Source organism: Episyrphus balteatus, chromosome 1 (assembly GCF_945859705.1).
Source record: "Episyrphus balteatus chromosome 1, idEpiBalt1.1, whole genome shotgun sequence".
NCBI classification, from domain to species: domain Eukaryota; kingdom Metazoa; phylum Arthropoda; class Insecta; order Diptera; family Syrphidae; genus Episyrphus; species Episyrphus balteatus.
Genome location: NC_079134.1, coordinates 134,792,000 through 134,808,557, shown reverse-complemented (window position 1 = coordinate 134,808,557; position 16,558 = coordinate 134,792,000). Strand labels below are relative to the sequence as shown.

Genomic DNA, 16,558 nt, shown 5'->3' with positions numbered 1-16,558 from the left:
AACCGTCAACACTGCTGTGGGAGTCAAGAAAAATGCACAGGACAATAAAAAGTAAGTGACAAATGAGTGAAAACTCTCCAATTTTTCGCTAGAGCGTACTGAAGCCTAGTACGCAGCTGAAGCAAAACGGAAAATTTTGAAGTCTCCAAAGTCAACAGCGGACATGTTGATGAAAAAATATCATCGGATATTATAGCAAAGTAAAAATAATAAAAATACAAATAAGAAAATTAGAGAAAAAACATCAATAAATAAGTTAAAAAAAAAACAAAGAAAATTTAATTTCGTTGTATGGAAAATTTCGTTTCGCTTCAGCTGCTTACTAGGCTTGAAAAACGAAAAGCAAAACTAAATTTTCCGTTCAGAATTTCGTTAACGAAATTTTGTACGAAATTAAATTTTCTTTGTTTTTTTTTTTTAACTTATTTATTGATGTTTTTTCTCGAATTTTCTTATTTGTATTTTTATTATTTTTACTCTCTTCGTTTCAGCAGTGTACTAGGCTGTAATTCATTAATTTCTTGTGTTAAAATTGTTTTTGTAGTTTTTTCTTGATTTTAAATTAATTTGGATATTTTTAATATTGATTTCGACAGAACACTCGATGATATTAGGGTGATTTTGTTCACTAGAAGTTGAGCATAACTTGAGGATTTTTATCTTCAACTTCTGGATTTTGTTTTGTTCACGCAAAGTTGACGTTTTTAACTTTCGATTCTCAACTCGAGAGTTTATAAACTTTCGGTTTTCTCAACTTCCGGAAAAAGGAGAAGTTTTGCCGACCAAACTTGAGAGTTTGCTTTAAAATTATTATTTTTTTATTTTTCTGTCAAAATTTTGTTGGCAGTTATTATGAAGGCTTGGCCACACCGGAGGGTATGCGGTAGAGGTACGGGTAGCGGTAACGATATTTGTATGAACAAAATTCCACATCTGAACGTTGATATGTCAGTTTGGAATTTTTTTCATACAAGTACCGTTACCTCTACCCGTACCGCTACCGCATACCCTCCGGTGTGGTCAAGCCTTGATAAAAATTAATGTTCCGAAGGAAAAAATTGAAAAATAACATTTTCTTTTTAGTGGTATCGATAAAAAATGTTGCTTATGGAAAAGAACAAATTCATAGAAAAAAATATGATGCAAAAACAAAACGAAAACAAAGACAAATTAAAAGAGAAAGAATTGCATTATTTATTTTCTTATATATTATTAAAATGTACATTTATTAAAACCTTCAAATTTAGACATTTCTTTGTGAAAAAAACATTTTTTTCTTGTGCTAAAGACCATTTCCGACGCTATTCACATCTATCCAGTTACATTTATTTCAATTACTCCGCATTTTATATTACTGACAGCCATACAAATAATATAATTTTATCAAATCAATCAAATGATTTGAATTTGAAATTCTTGAAAAACGGCGCTCACGTACAATCGGACTAATAAAAAAGCTTCGACATTTTGAACACCAAAAATAAAACACAAACTTAATTAAAATTCTAACTGATGACAAAAACATAAAAAGATGATTATAAACTGACATTATTTGTCTTTGCTGTCACAAATATCCCAGGGATATTTTCAAAACTGAAAGTTGGCCAACTTTTGTTTTTTAAACTCGAGAGTTAAGAAAAAAATAGTGAACAAAATAGATTCTCAACTTTTGTTTTAACTCTCGAGTTAAAGTCAACTCTCAAGTTTGTCAACTTGAGAGTTTGCTCCAAGTTGAGCAATAGTGAACAAAATCGCCCTTATTTCACTAGCATTTTCGTTGTCGACTTTGGAGACTTGAAAATTTTTCGTTTCGCTTCAGCTGCGTACTAAGGCTATAAGCTGTTTAAGCCTAGTACGCAGCTGAAGCGAAATCTTGTACGAAAAATTTCGTTTTGTTCAGCTCTAGCGAAAAATTGGAGAGTTTTCACTCATGTGTTACTTACTTTTTATGGTCCTGTGCATTTTTCTTGACTCCAACTGCAGTGTTGACGGTTTTTTCACTTTTTTTTGTGTTAAAAATTATTTTTTGTTGTTTTTCTTGATTTTAAATTAATTTTGATTTTTTTTATTTTGACTTTGACAGGATACTCAATATTTTTCCGACTTTTCACGATTCGATTTAAGCCGCACGATATGTCGCACGGCTTAAGTCGGTTAGGATTTTTCTATGGGGATTGTCACTTTAGTCAACAGCGGCTTACATTCACACGAGTCGAAAAGCTTCACCGCACGGCAAAAATCAACTGGTGAAAAGTCGGCATTAGCATTTTTGTGGTACTAGGCTTTAAGCGGCTTTATTTTGGAGACTTTTCTCTTTAATTCTTTGTTAATTTTTCTGAATTGAAAACTAACCGATATGGTTAGTTAAAATAAAACTTATATCTGGAGTTATATTTGTCGCTGCGCCGAGATTAAGGAATTCAGGTTCAGGGGAAATGAGCATGAGTCTTTACATCCATAATGTGAACTTGTGTTAGTTTAATGTACTCAAATTATTTGGAAAACATGAGTTGTTTAACCCTCTGAAAACCATACATATAGCCGTGATTTAAAGCTGACAGACTTTTGAATTCGTTATTAGAACGCATTAGGCTATAAAACTGCATTCTTACATTTTGATTATATCTCCATTCCCAAAATTTTTCTGTGGGCTCTCGGTCTATAAATGACTTCTTGACATTTTCCTTGCCAAGGTTTTTTTTACAAGTCGTTTATGTATTTCTTTTAAACTCTTATTGCTTTTTTTTATATCTTTTTGGATTTGCTCAGATAAAATAGCTCATACAAAATATTCAAAATGTTTTTCAATCAAATGTTCTTTTTTTTATTTAAGAAAACAACACCACATCATTCTGATAACAAAAAACCTTCAGTTGATAACAATAAAAGCACTGTACAGTCTGAATGCCGAATAACTTCTGCTGCTCAACGTCGAGCTCAGTTCCAATCGACAAAAGGCGATCAATTTTGTACATCTAATTCTATTCAAACAGTTCCTTCTCCAAATACCGTTACTTTAAGTGCATCTCCATCCTTGACAATTCAAAAAAGACCACCACTAGTACGTGCTATGTCAGCACCAGTACGATCAATTGCTGACTCAACAAAGAACTTGCTTGCAAATACAAAACGAAAAACACGTCGCCGAAGGATATTACCAAGAAATTCAAGTTGTGATAAAGGTTTCATGCAAATATGTTATTCGATTCAATTTAATAAACCTCTTTTTTAACTAGAAGAAGGAGAAACAATCGCAGAGGTCTCAACTATTGGACAAACTGGTAAAAAGCTCTTTTCTCGCTCAAGATCAACGATAGCATCGGATGTTATAACTTTGGTCTCACTTGCTAGTTCTGAAGGTAGTGAATCAGAGAAAGAAGATAGTGGTTCAACGGATGAGTGCCAAACGGCAAGAGCGCCATCTTTGAGAAAAACTGGAAAGTCAGGTAATTTGCCTGGAATTTTATATTTATTTAAGGACCTTAAGACCTTTTCTTTCACAGTTTCATTTCAAGAAAATGAGCAACCAACTTTTCAAATGGCCGTTAAAGAATTTCCTCATATGCTACGAAGAGGATCAATTGCACCGTTAGCCGCAAGACTTAGAGCAAATCGGCCACCTACAGCGCCACCTGGTTCAATATTCCGCAGTGATTTCGAAAATTGGTATTCATTAGCCTTTGAAATGTTATTTATACTTTTAACCTTAAATTTTTGATAGTACCATCAAAATGTCACAACTAACAAAAGCCACAAACAAGGATGACCTATCAAACGCAGAGGATAGAAAGGAAAACAATATTTTCAATAACAATGGACCTTCTTCAGCTCCAGAATCCCCTGTTGACTTTGAATTTCCTGATCATGTTCGATCAACCAAAGAACGTGAATGTTGGAAGTTATTTCAAAAAATGTCTAAAAAGGGAGTCAGTGTTAAATATGATACCATACTTCGTGGTATGTTGACTCCAACTGAATTTCGACAGTTACAAAAACAAAGAGATATAGAAAATGCCAAGCATCAAGAAACTGAAGAGAATAACGAATCAACAACAACAACTGCCATTCATGCTGAGAATAAGATTCTGAACAAAAATATTATAAATTAAATTTTATTCTTATCTCTGTTTGAAATTGAAAAAATAATTGGCTTATTCTTCATTAAGATTACTATCAAATTCTGTTCAATTGTTAAGTTTCAAAAATATATAATCGTATGTTACAAAAAAAAAAAGATTTGAAAAGTTATTGAAAAAAAATGTAAGCTAAGCTGCTTTCCACGCCACCTAGTCAGCGTTGAATCTTCAAATGGAGGATGTAATACCTTTACCAAACCTGAAAAGTAAGTTGGGCTACCACTACCTCCAATGGAACGGGACTAGTATTGTTCCCAGGGGCTTACACACCGTTTGGGCAGCCGGGGCAGTGTCCCGGGGCCCCCGACGAATAACAGGACCCCGCCGCCGCCGGAGGTTATGTGAGGAAGAAACTTTTTAGCATTAACAAAATAAAGAAGCTTAAAGATTTAGTGTTCACTCAGATTTATCATTTTTACCAAACATACTTATCTTAAGGATATGAATCGCCTTTTTGTGTACTGCAGAGAACAGAGAGGCCCCCAAGTTTAGTTTTGCACCGGGGCCCCAGTAGCTGAACGTACGCCTCCTTTGGGAGGTGGCAAAGTACTACTAGTAGTTTACTAGCGATTTTAAATGGAACGCACTTTCAACGAATTTAATACAAATCGTATCTACTCGGGAAGAAGAGCATGAGTAGAGTAGGTCTCTTATTAGCCCTGTTCCTTTGGGAGGTGGCAAAAAGTACTACTAGTAGTTTACTAGCGATTTTCAATCGAACGCACTTTCAACGAATCAATGCAATTCCAATCTACTCAAAAACAAAAACTTTCAACGAAATCAATGCAAGATTATGAGTTGTTCTAGTAGTAAATATTAGATTATCTGGTCATGACTAAACTCAATAGGCCATCTTAGAATATTCATTAACAAAATCAAAATCTTTGTCACAGAAATGTCCGAGCTAGCATATTCATTCAAAACCAAAAAATGTCCGAGTTAGATTATTCAATTTCGAAACCAAAAAGCAGATACAAAACTTGGTAATTTCTATAAAGCTTCTATAAGTTCATTAACTAGAGCACTAGAGCCCAAATGAGATGATTACGCAAATTATTTTCATTTCTAATGTCATATCTATAGAAAAAAATTTAATTTGAAATCTGAACTAACCTCATTTGAGAAATTATCTCATTTGGGCTATTAGCAATAACATCGGTTATCATCGGCGAATAAAAGAACGCACTTCTGGTCATGAGTAAACAAACACCTCCAAACGAACGGTTTCAAAAAAACCTGAAGTTTGTACTAGATCGTATACAAATAAAATTTCCAACTAAAAAAAAAAAACGTGGTTAGTGTGTCCGTGGCATAAATCTATTCGCACTACATTACCTACATTGTTTATGTCTAGTCTACTCACCTGAACGTTGACATTTTTGACAGCCCGCAAATGAAAAGTAAAAAAATCGATACAAAAATAAACAAAATTCAAAGAAAATCCATGAAATTTTCAATAAAACTTGAAAACTATTCCAAATTATTATTTACAAAGTAACTATTCCCATTTAATATGATTAATATCTAAATAATACAACATTCCAAAATGTGGATAACACATGCCATTCTCGTCCACATCGCCCTACTCGGTTCAATTTTCGTTATCTACTTTCGTTCACCTGTAATAACCGGCCTTCATCCACAAAAGAACTTGCCAAATCCTCCAGCCAAACGATTAGTTTTAATTGTCACCGATGGACTTCGAGCTGAATCATTTTTCAAAAATCAATGCGCCGATATACCACACATTCGTCAACTAATTCGTTCTCAAGGATTAGTTGGCATTTCACAAACTCGAGTTCCAACTGAATCTCGTCCCGGACACATTGCACTCATAGCTGGATTGTATGAAGATCCTTCCGCTGTATTACGTGGCTGGAAAGCAAATCCAATAGACTTTGATAATGTCTTTAATCGCAGTGAACATACCTACGCTTGGGGAGCGATGGATGTTTTACATATTTTCTCAAAGATTACAGCCGAAAATACTCTTATGATTGATGCATATGATGAGTATGATTTTAGTGGAAAGGACAATTCCTCCGCTGTTGATCAGTGGGTTTTTGAAAGAGTTAAATTGTTCTTAAACCGAAGAGGTGAATCATTGCAAAGGGAAGAAGGTGTTGTCTTCTTTTTGCATCTTCTTGGTTTGGATATTGCTGGTCATATCCACAAACCTGGATCAGAGTTGTTCCTCGAGACACTCCATAGCACCGAGAAGGGAGTTTACGAAATGTACCAAATCTTTGAGAAAACATTCCCTGACCAAAAGACCGCCTATGTTTTAACATCCGATCATGGAATGACGAATCATGGTAAGTCGGACAAAGTTGCTTTGATAACAGATTTGGAACTAGTTCTAATTTAAATAAATTTTGGCATTTAAAAAAATTCAATGACTCAAAAAACTTATGATTTTTGAGAACTGTTTCAGTCCCTGATAGTGTTCCATCTTGTGTTTTGAAGAAGTTTGTGTCTGAATTATCCTATCCTCTTTTTGTTCTTTTCAATGCCTCTATAAAGTTTTCAACATTTCCATTATTTTGGAAAAGTCGTTTTATAACACCAGTTTACAAAATAGGTTCTAAAAATGAAATTAGGTCGTGAGTTCAAGCGTCGCACGGTTGTCCAAAATGACTTATCTCGTTGCAAAAATCATAACTTTTGAACGGATTGAGTTAGCGGTACAATTTTTTTTTTTATTTGAAGGACATTTCTAGGGCTGTTATACCAATGAATTTCAATAAAATTATTTCACAGGGTGTTTCGGAATCATCGGCCAAAAACAGATTTTCTTTAAAAAAAAAGTTTAAATTAAAATTGGTATGCCATTTTGTAGAAATCACTAATCCACATTTAAAAACAAAATTTCAAAAAAATACAATTTCCCGTTTTCGAAAATTTTATTATTCAAAAAAAAATTTCAAAATTTTTTTAAAAATCCAAAATTTATTTTTTTTAAATTTTATTTTTGGCTTATATTTGAGTTATATAAGTGCTTCTTCACAAAAAGTTTCGTTGAAATCGAATAAGCCGTTTCGGAGAATATCGGATTTGAAAAAAAACGGTTTTATGGCAGGTACCGTAAAAAATCCATTCGGTTCCATGCATTAAGCCGAATAGGGTATGTGTACCAATCAATTGTTGATCCAAAATAAAAATATTTAGCTGCGCATGCTTGCGCACTGCCGAGATTTTGTACTTTGAAAAAAAATGAAGGCAGAAGGAACAGATTTTCTTTAAAAAAAATGTTTAAATTAAAATTGGTATGCCATTTTGTAGAAATCACTAATCCGCATCTAAAAACAAAATTTCAAAAAAATACAATGTCGCGTTTTCGAAAATTTTATTTTTCAAAAAAAAATTTCAAATTTTTTTTAAAAATCCAAAAATTATTTTTTTTGAAATTTTATTTTTGGCCTATATTTGAGTTATATAAGTGCTTCTTCAAAAAAAGTTTCGTTGAAATCGAATAAGCCGTTTCGGAGAATATCGGATTTAAAAAAAACCGTTCTATGGCAGGTACCGTTAATAATGATTTTCCAAAAAAATTTTTTTCATTTGAAGATAGACCTTGTTTTCAAACTTACATTTGAATTTTTTAAACAAAATCGTTGGAGCCGTTTTTGAGCAATTACAGCTTTACTGAAATTGGTGTATGACAAGTACCGTTATTTTTGGCCCAAAAAAATTAATTTCAAAAACCCCTCTGGAGGGTCTCCAAAAAATGCTACATACCAAATTTGAAGTCAATCGGTCCATCCGTTTAGGCTGTAGATCCTTATACAGACAGACAGACAGACGGACTTCCGGGACCAACTTTTTTGGCATTCTCTATAATCGTAATATCATGGAAAAGTGTAATCTGAACTTTTTTTAGATGTGAATTAGTGATTTCTACAAAATGGCATACCAATTTTAATTTAAATATTTTTTTTTTTAAGAAAATCGGTTTTCGGCCGATGATTCCTAAACACCCTGTAAAACAATTTTCTTGAAATTCATTGGTGTAACAGCCCTGGAAATTTCCTTCAAATTAAAAAAAAAAAACTGTACCGCTACCTCAATCCGTTCAAAAGTTATGATTTTTGCAACGAGATAAGTCATTTTGGACAACAGTGCGTCGGGCAATTTTCAAACTTTATTGAACATAAGCGACTTAGCAGCACTGCAAGGAGTCTGATGATCGGGTTGGACACCGTGAAATAGCTTTAACTCTAGCCTATGAACTTGGTGTTTACACACAGTTGTTGTTGTTCATTAAAAACCTTCAGTTTAAATTGATTACAAAGGCAGCTTCCCTGCAAGTATGAAAAACCATACACAAACCTCTTCTAAAGAAATTACCAATTATCGTCCTATTGCAAAACTTTCGCTATCCCGAACATTTTCTAATAAATTATTTGTCTTGTCTTATAAGATTAGATTAGATTAAGTTGATTTTTATTAATATTAATATTAATTGGTATACAAATAAATATATTATACTAGTTGACCCGGCGCACAGTGGGGCAGAATGCCTTAAAATGTGGTATTAAATCAACCGTAAGCGCTAGGAACCTGAAATTTTGTATATATGCTTCTGAGACCCTTACTAGGCCATATCTAATGCTATAATTGTCACGCCCACTAAAACGCCCACTTATTTGGGATATAATAAAAATGTTAGTATTTTTCAGATTGAAAGGTTATTTTAAGGCTCAAGATACTTAATAATATATTAATTTCTTATCTGACATAACTTTTATCCATGCTTTTATCCAACTTTACCCTTATTGTAGAGAAAATCTGATTTAAAAAAAAATCTTTTTTTTTAATTTAAAGTTTTTATTTTCATCGACTTTTTTAAATTTAGGGCCAATTTTTCAATATTCAGATAAACCTCAGATAGAGCTTATTCCTAGGAATAAAAGTTTTTTTTATACTGACATTTATTCTTCTGATAGCCTAACTGACGATTGAAAAATCAGTGCTTAATTAAAAAAAACTAAAAAAAAATTATAAAATAAGTTTATTCATCACTTTACGTTAGTTTCAACAAAAATGTTTGCTTCGGGAATGCTTGGGTTTCAATAGCGCAGGTGCTTCTGGGGGATAAGACTGCAATTTTTTTGGACGAGCACGTTTCTTTGCAGATTCTTCTGCCTTTTTAAAAACAATTGAGGTATTGAGCCAATTTTCGTTTGTTGCATTAAATCTTTGTTTGATTCTAGAATCTTTGACCCACCGCGTTTTGAACTCGGATTTAAAATGCGAGAAAAGTCTATTGAATTCATTAACTTGGCTAATTTCGGTACTTTTTGTCATATTTAGAAGATATTTTTTTTTAAATCCATCTGATCCTCAATCATAACACTCTCACATCTTTTCATAATTTCTACAAGTTGCGTTCTTGTTAAAAAAAATTGAATTTGAAGAGATTCCTAAAGCAACGAAAAAAATAAAAAAAAAAAAAGTTAAGGTTCAAAAGTTACGAAAATTCACATATCACAAAAAGGGTGCAAAACGAGCACGTTTTTTTGACGGAATCACAAAATAAACATCACAAACATTTTAAAATCACATAAAACACAACTCGATTACACTCGGAACACATTTAAAAATCAATGGATTTCACAGAACCTCTAAAATAACCCTTTGAAAAAACTGATCACGGAACTTCACTAAAATTTTACATATATATTTACATATAACAAAAAAAAAATTGTTTAAATAACTCTTACATACCCGAAGTTGAAGGCTGCATACTTAAATTTTTAATGAATCAACAAAAAAAATGAAAAACTGTTCTCAAAGATCAAAAAATCGACAATTTCACTTCTAGCTCAGCTGACTACTAATTAAGCTTAAACAAAACTGTGTTGTGAAAAAACGGGAAGGACTAAAAAAAAATTAAAATAATTTTTTTAAAGGATGGATATTACTTGTGCGGCGGACTTCGTTACGCCTCTTAGGCTATTTACTTCCAATTTTGGAGTGTGTCAATCTTTTCCAAAAAAAAATCGGGTCACAACATAAAATATAGTATAAAAGGGTCGAACTACGGCATACGTTCGTTAACGTATTGACGCCTTATGTCTCTAACATTTTCTTCTGATTAAATAGATTTAAAGCAATAGTCAAAACGTTAACGAACGTTTGCTGTAGTTCGACCCCAGGTCTTTATAAATAAAAGAATGTGTTTTTTTGAGTTCTATTGATCGCATTATCAAGATTGATGTTTGTAGGCTTAAAGTTTCTATATTTAGAATATGAAATATTACGAATTTAGGCTATTCATATGATTTGGAAAGCTAACTTTTTTGAACCCCTTGAAAACAACAGAAAGCCAGAACTTGAAAAAATCGTTAAAAAAAATTTGGAGTATACCACACTAACCATTTATGGTATGGAAATAGATTTTGATCGATTCTTAGACTTACCCAAAGTACCCACAAAATTTCATAAAAATCGTTCCAAAAATATATAAAAAAAAAAAAAATTTTTGGTTGGACCACCCTTAATATATTTCGTGGTATAAAAATAGATGTTGGCCGATTTTAGACTTATTCGGTATACCTGTAAAATTTCATAAAAATCATTTCAATAAAATATAGAAATTTTTTTGATTGGACCACCCTAACGATTTAATGATATGAAGATTCATGTTGGTCGAATGGCCGATTCTCAGACTTTCAATTTTCAATTTCACACAAAAAATTTCGAAAAAATCGTTCCAAGAAGATATAAAAAAAAAATTTGGCTGGACCACCCTAACAATTTAGAGGTATGAAAAAAAGATGTTGGCCGATTCTCAGACCTACCCGATATGTGTATAAAATTTCTAGCCGTTTCGAAGGAGTTTTTATATATTAGAGATTTACAAAAAATCAACAGAACATGGCTGTGACGTCTGCCTGATTGACAATAGTTATTAAAAAATATATAAACGATCTACAATAATAATTTTTTGTTAATACATCATTAAAATAATTAATTTTGAATTTAAATTTTAAGTTATGATTATTTTGATTAGGTATATTGAATTATAAATTTCGAATTAAAAATTTTCAGAAATTATGCTGTTTCTGTATGCAAGTGCAATTTTACAGTATTGAAATATTTTTTTGATATCAATTTCATCCAAAAGCTTGATAGCTTGTTCCCTTGATAGGTAATCACATCCTAGGATGCTTCTCCTTATCTCCATCAAAACTGGACATCTGCCTATGAAATGGACCGTGTCTTCTCGTTCTTGTAGGTTACAAATGCTTCATAAGATAGGAAGATCCTGTCGATGGGCAATAAAGTTGAGCCTCATATTGGTAAACAAAAAATTTTTTCGGGACTTTGATTCGAAAATATCTGCTTCCGAATGAAGGAAAAAAAAATATTTCGATTTCAAATAATTCAGCAGCCCGAACCCCTAAAAACTTTTGGTTTTCAGTTATGAATAGAGTCTAAAGAGCCCTTTCTTTTGATGCCTCATTCTGTGGATTTGGAGTAAATTTTTGAAAATTCATTTTTTTTAGAGTCCTTCGATAAATTTTCGAAAATCTTAAAAAAATAAAATTGCAATTTTTTTAGTTGAATGCATAGGCCTGTTCATTGAGATCTCATATCTGTAAACCAAAACGATTTTAGCAAAGCGTTCGATAAGCTTTGTTACGAAACACTTATATTTAAACTAAGGGCTCTGGGTTTTAAGGAATATTTTTTATTATGCATTTCATCTTATTTAGGAAACAAAAGTTATAGTATAAATTTTAGAAATTAACTTTCTGATCAATTCTTTATTAACTCTGGTGTTCCCCAAGGCAATCACTTCGGTCCATTGGTATTTATACATAAATGAATCAATAACATCTCCATCAGCTCTGGATCGTCTAAATTTCAGCTACAATCAAGCTAATTTATGTAGACAAACTATTTTATGTCCAATATTTAGCAGAACAAATTATGGTGTAAATAGTTCTTTAAATCATATGATTTCAGTCTTCAACAGATAATAATTTATAATTTCTTCATTAAATTTAATGTTAATTTTAAAATCAAAAAATTCAAACACAATTTCTTTTATGCACAATTTTAATGTATGTAATATTGTATTTAATATTTTTTTGTATATAAATTTAATGTTAAGGAGTAACTTTAGTATTTCTTTGCCGTCGGGTACAAAGGGGTTAAGTCACAAAATTGCACTTTTCGGGTTTCGATGAAATAAGAATAACCTCTTTTTTACTTGCGATATAGGTACTATAGGGCAAGTTTAGGATTCGTAAAAAAAATCGAACTCGAGATAACAATTTTACATGACATTACGATGATGGAGAATGCCAAAAAAGTGGGTCCGGCAATTCTGTCTGTCTGTCTGTCTGTCTGTCTGTGTGTCTGTCTCTATCTGGAGCTGCAGCCTAAACGAGTGAAGTGATTTTCTTCAAACTTGGTGGTTAGCAGTTTTTGGCGATTCCCTAGAGGGGAAATTGAAATTTTTTTTTTATGACCAAAACTAACGGTACCTGCCATATAACGGAAATAGAAAAGTTAATTTTTTTCAAAAACGGCTCTAACGATTTTGATTAAAATTTTTGTGTGTAATACTACACATAAGGGCCAACATTTTAAATAAAAAAAATATTTTTTGTACCGTTATTAACGGTACCTGTCATAGAACGGTTTTTTTCGTTTCTGAATATCTCGTACAAAATTAACCCGATTTAAATGAAAATTTTTATACAAAAGTGTGTAAGTAAAGATAATATTAAAATTTTAGAAAATTTTCAAAAAACGCATTTTTGGATTTTTAAAAAATATTTCAAAATTTTTTTTTGAAAAATCAATTTTTTGAAAACGGATCAATGAAAAATTTTCAAATTTAGTTTTTATGTGTAAATTAATTATTTCTTCAAAATGGCATACCAACTTTTTTTTTGAAAAATGTTAAAAAAATTTTATATATAAAAAATTATTTTTTTAAAAAACGGCTCCTACAATTTTCAAAATTTTTTTTCTAAAAATACCTTTTTATACGAGAAATAAAATGGCATATTTGTTTTTTTTTTTAAAGATATTTTAAAACGGACTTTTATTAATTATAAAAACAGATTTAATTTTTTTATACTACTTATGAAATTTCTTCAAAATATCGAATTTTAAATTTCTTGAATAAAAAGCTTTAACATTATAGTTACTTTAAGCATAAGAGCAAGTACGTGCGACCCCAGTCGTGCAATTTATTCTCTTTTATTTGGTATCAAAAACATAAATTTACTATCATGACTTAACCCCTTTGTACCCGGCGGCAAAGATTTATCGAATTAAATAAATAAATAAATTTATTTCTCAGGTTCTCATGGTGCTGGAGATCCTCTAGAAACTGAAACTCCATTCCTAGTCTGGGGAGCTGGTGTGAACAACTGGAAAGAAGCCTCCAAATCTCAGAAGACAATTGAAATTGATGGCATTACTATTCCTCTAATCAACATCGAACAAGGGCAAGCTGCACCTTTGATGTCCTCGCTCATTGGCCTTCCACCGCCGATGAATAGCTTCGGAAAGCTTCCCAAGGAAGTACTCAATGTATCATCGGAATACATGGCAACGGCTTCCTATACCAATGCCCTCCAATTGATAGCTCAATTTGAGGCATTGTTTAAAGCATTCAATCAAGGAGCCTTTTCTAACTATCTACCATCGTTCAAAGCCCTCAATGAATACTCAATTAGTCAGTTCAGATCAAAAATAGAAAAAATCATGAAGTCTAGCAATTTCGACCAAATAATTGACGATTCGTTTATCCTGATGCAGAAGGCTCTGGATGGGATTGATTACTATCACACCTATTATCAGAATGTTTTGCTTTTTTGCACAAGCTTGTCGCTTTTTATTTGGATGTTTTGTTTGATAACATTCTTTGTCAGAGGAAGACCCATGACATCGGTGAAAATTTTCACTAAACCAATGATTTTGGGCCTGGTTTTGTTAATTTATATCTTTCTACAGAAAATTCCCATAGAAGTTGGCTTCTACATAATTCTTCCAGTCCTTATATGGGCTCTTGCATTACAGAGTTCCCAAGGTAAACAGCGATGGTTGAAATCCTTGATAACCAGGAGGAATTTGACAATAATCTTGGTTGTAATTCTTGGAGCTATTTTGATGGTTACATCATTCTTCAAGCGAGAGTTCATTACTCTTGTGTTTCTTATGTTTGCTTCGCTCAAATTGAAGTCAATTGCAGGAAAGAATATCAAGTTTGCCCTGTGGTCTGGGATGAGTCTTATACTTTGTACATTCCCTCTTCTTTCTGATGTTATGGGACAGAAAAACGATATTCTTCTCCTGATTGGAGCTGTACTTACCCTTACTCGGGGTTTCTTAGTCAAATCGAATCTTCCTAAATGGATGTATGGAATTGCAATTGTTGGATTGCTTAATGCAGCTTTTTGTGTATTTAAACATAACAATCTCGAACCAGTGCCATTAATTTGCCGAATAGTTTCATGGTTTTTCCTTATTCATTCTCTGGCAGCGCCATTCTATGTACCGAGTAACTCTCTCAAATCTCAAGTAGAAATAGTTTTTTTCAGTCTGTCCACAGGCTATGTCCTGCTGTGTACAAGTTTTGAAGTCATATTTGTTGTTCTTCTAGGTTCTCAGCTTATGCTTAGCTTCTCACACAAAATAGAAAGACAAACCCAACTAGACTCTATACGAAATGATGATGATTTGGCAGAATCATTTGAGTATGCTTTGGCCATTCTTTTGTACACTTTGTTCACATTCTTTGGTACTGGGAATACTGCTTCGGTGAGTTCATTCGATCCAAATGTAATGCGTTGTTTTATAACAACATTCTCACCATTCATTATTATGGGTTTGGTAATATTGAAATTATTCTTGCCGATGTTGTTAAGTGTGGTCATTATTTATGGAACAATTGGTCCAATGTTGAATGAAGAGAAAGTATTTATTGCTATGTTATTCATATGCGATGTTATGGGATTGAATTTTCTATTTTTGGTTCGAAATAAAGGATCATGGTTGGAAATTGGTTCATCGATATCACATTTTGTTATAATGGAAGCTACCACATTGGTTCTTGTGGCGACAACTTATATTGTAAAGATGTATTTGAAAATGCCATTGACAAGAAAACCATTTGCAAAGATCAAATAAATTAAAATTAAAAAAAAAAGAAAAATATGTAAATCTTTGGACTTTAGATAAGTTATTTTGTTGATTTTTTCTAGAAAGCATTTATTATATTGTTAAAAGTATTATTAAATTTTTAATAAATAAATATTTAAAATCTTGTATTAAAAATCTGAAATTTGTTTCAGAAGTTGCATATTGTATTGTTAGGTATTTAAATAGAATCGAGTATTTGTGAAATCTTATTCAGTTCAATAAATGCATTTTAAAGGAAAACAGGCGCTTGAATCAATTTATTCAAATACATACTACAAAAATAAATTACCACAATTAAAGCGCTAAGGGGATGAATTTCCTATGTGACATTTTTTGAATTATTACTTTTTTTATCTATTGATTCTAGATTTTTCTTTAAGCATAAAATAATTTGGTCGAATAAGTATAAACGCTGCAATTATTTTCCAACTCCAAAACCTACAAAAATTCAACAGAAAATTGAAAACTTATAGATCTGGCTGCGTGAGTTGTTCGATTTGTGTAACCTTTAAAATTGTATATTCAGTTCTGCCAATGGAAAAACTTAAAAAAAATATTCAAGTTTAGCTCTTGTTAAATTTTATTACGAATTTCATACGTATGAACCCCCAAAGACCTCTATCACAATACGTTCCGTTCGTAATGACCATTTGTATGAAACTTTCCATTACGAACGGATTCTGTTATTGTTCGTAGCAAATTTGCGATACGAATGCAATATTTTAAAAACTAAATCAGTTACGGGAAAGTCATGTTCCACGAAATTAAAGTCTTTATACATTTTCCACAAAAAATTCAATCAGTTTTATTCTTGCATTACTAGTTCTTATGGTAAAACATGCTAAGAATGCTTTTCATGCAAAAAACTATAGCATATTAATTTTAATTTAATATGACTAAGTAGAGTAACTAAAGCTAAAAATATGGTAAAAACCGGGCGAAAACAGCTGGTTTTGAAATTTTTTTTTTTTTAAATTGCTGCTTTGCCATATTGTTTTTTTTTAATTAAGATATTTGTAAATTAAATTATCTTTTGTTTTTCAACATAAATTATATTAAGTTTGCCTAGGTTACTTAAGGAAGAAAATTTGAAGTTAGTTAGAGTTTTCCATTGTTTGAGAGGTAGAAACGAATTTTCTCAAACATTGAAGTCAAACATAAAAAAAAAATACATATTTGTACAGTACGGCAACTCTACAATATTAAGATAAACATACCATTCATTACATTAAAAAAAAATTATGTACTTGTCT

The 16,558-nt window shown here is 31.8% G+C and overlaps 2 protein-coding genes across 3 annotated transcripts in view; both read left to right on the top strand.

The window, feature by feature from the left end:
- The window catches only part of LOC129921457 (uncharacterized), a 40,817-nt gene extending 36,658 nt beyond the window's left edge, over window positions 1-4,159 (top strand). The window contains exons 3-6 of one of the 2 annotated variants that reach the window (XM_056003292.1): window positions 2,834-3,182; window positions 3,240-3,446; window positions 3,504-3,666; window positions 3,722-4,159. In XM_056003292.1, the coding sequence (XP_055859267.1) occupies window positions 2,834-3,182; window positions 3,240-3,446; window positions 3,504-3,666; window positions 3,722-4,109 (1,107 nt within the window). In that variant the 3' untranslated portion in view covers window positions 4,110-4,159. Of the gene's footprint in view, window positions 1-2,833; window positions 3,183-3,236; window positions 3,447-3,503; window positions 3,667-3,721 lie in introns of both variants that reach the window. The other variant, XM_056003291.1, reaches the window with a different exon arrangement.
- Window positions 4,160-5,514: 1,355 nt separating this feature from the next.
- LOC129921455 (GPI ethanolamine phosphate transferase 1) lies at window positions 5,515-15,921 on the top strand. The gene is made up of 2 exons (XM_056003287.1): window positions 5,515-6,451; window positions 13,462-15,921. The coding sequence occupies exons 1-2, from the start codon at window positions 5,683-5,685 to the stop codon at window positions 15,291-15,293; spliced, it is 2,601 nt and encodes an 866-aa protein (XP_055859262.1). The 5' UTR covers window positions 5,515-5,682; the 3' UTR covers window positions 15,294-15,921.
- The last annotated feature ends 637 nt before the right edge of the window (window positions 15,922-16,558 follow it).

Excerpts from the sequence above, each read along its gene's own strand:
- LOC129921455 (XM_056003287.1), top strand. The coding sequence starts at position 5,683 with ATGTGGATAACACATGCCATTCTCGTCCACATCGCCCTACTCGGTTCA. Across the intron at positions 6,452-13,461 it reads TCATGGAATGACGAATCATG|GTTCTCATGGTGCTGGAGAT; the intron begins GTAAGTCGGACA and ends TTTATTTCTCAG.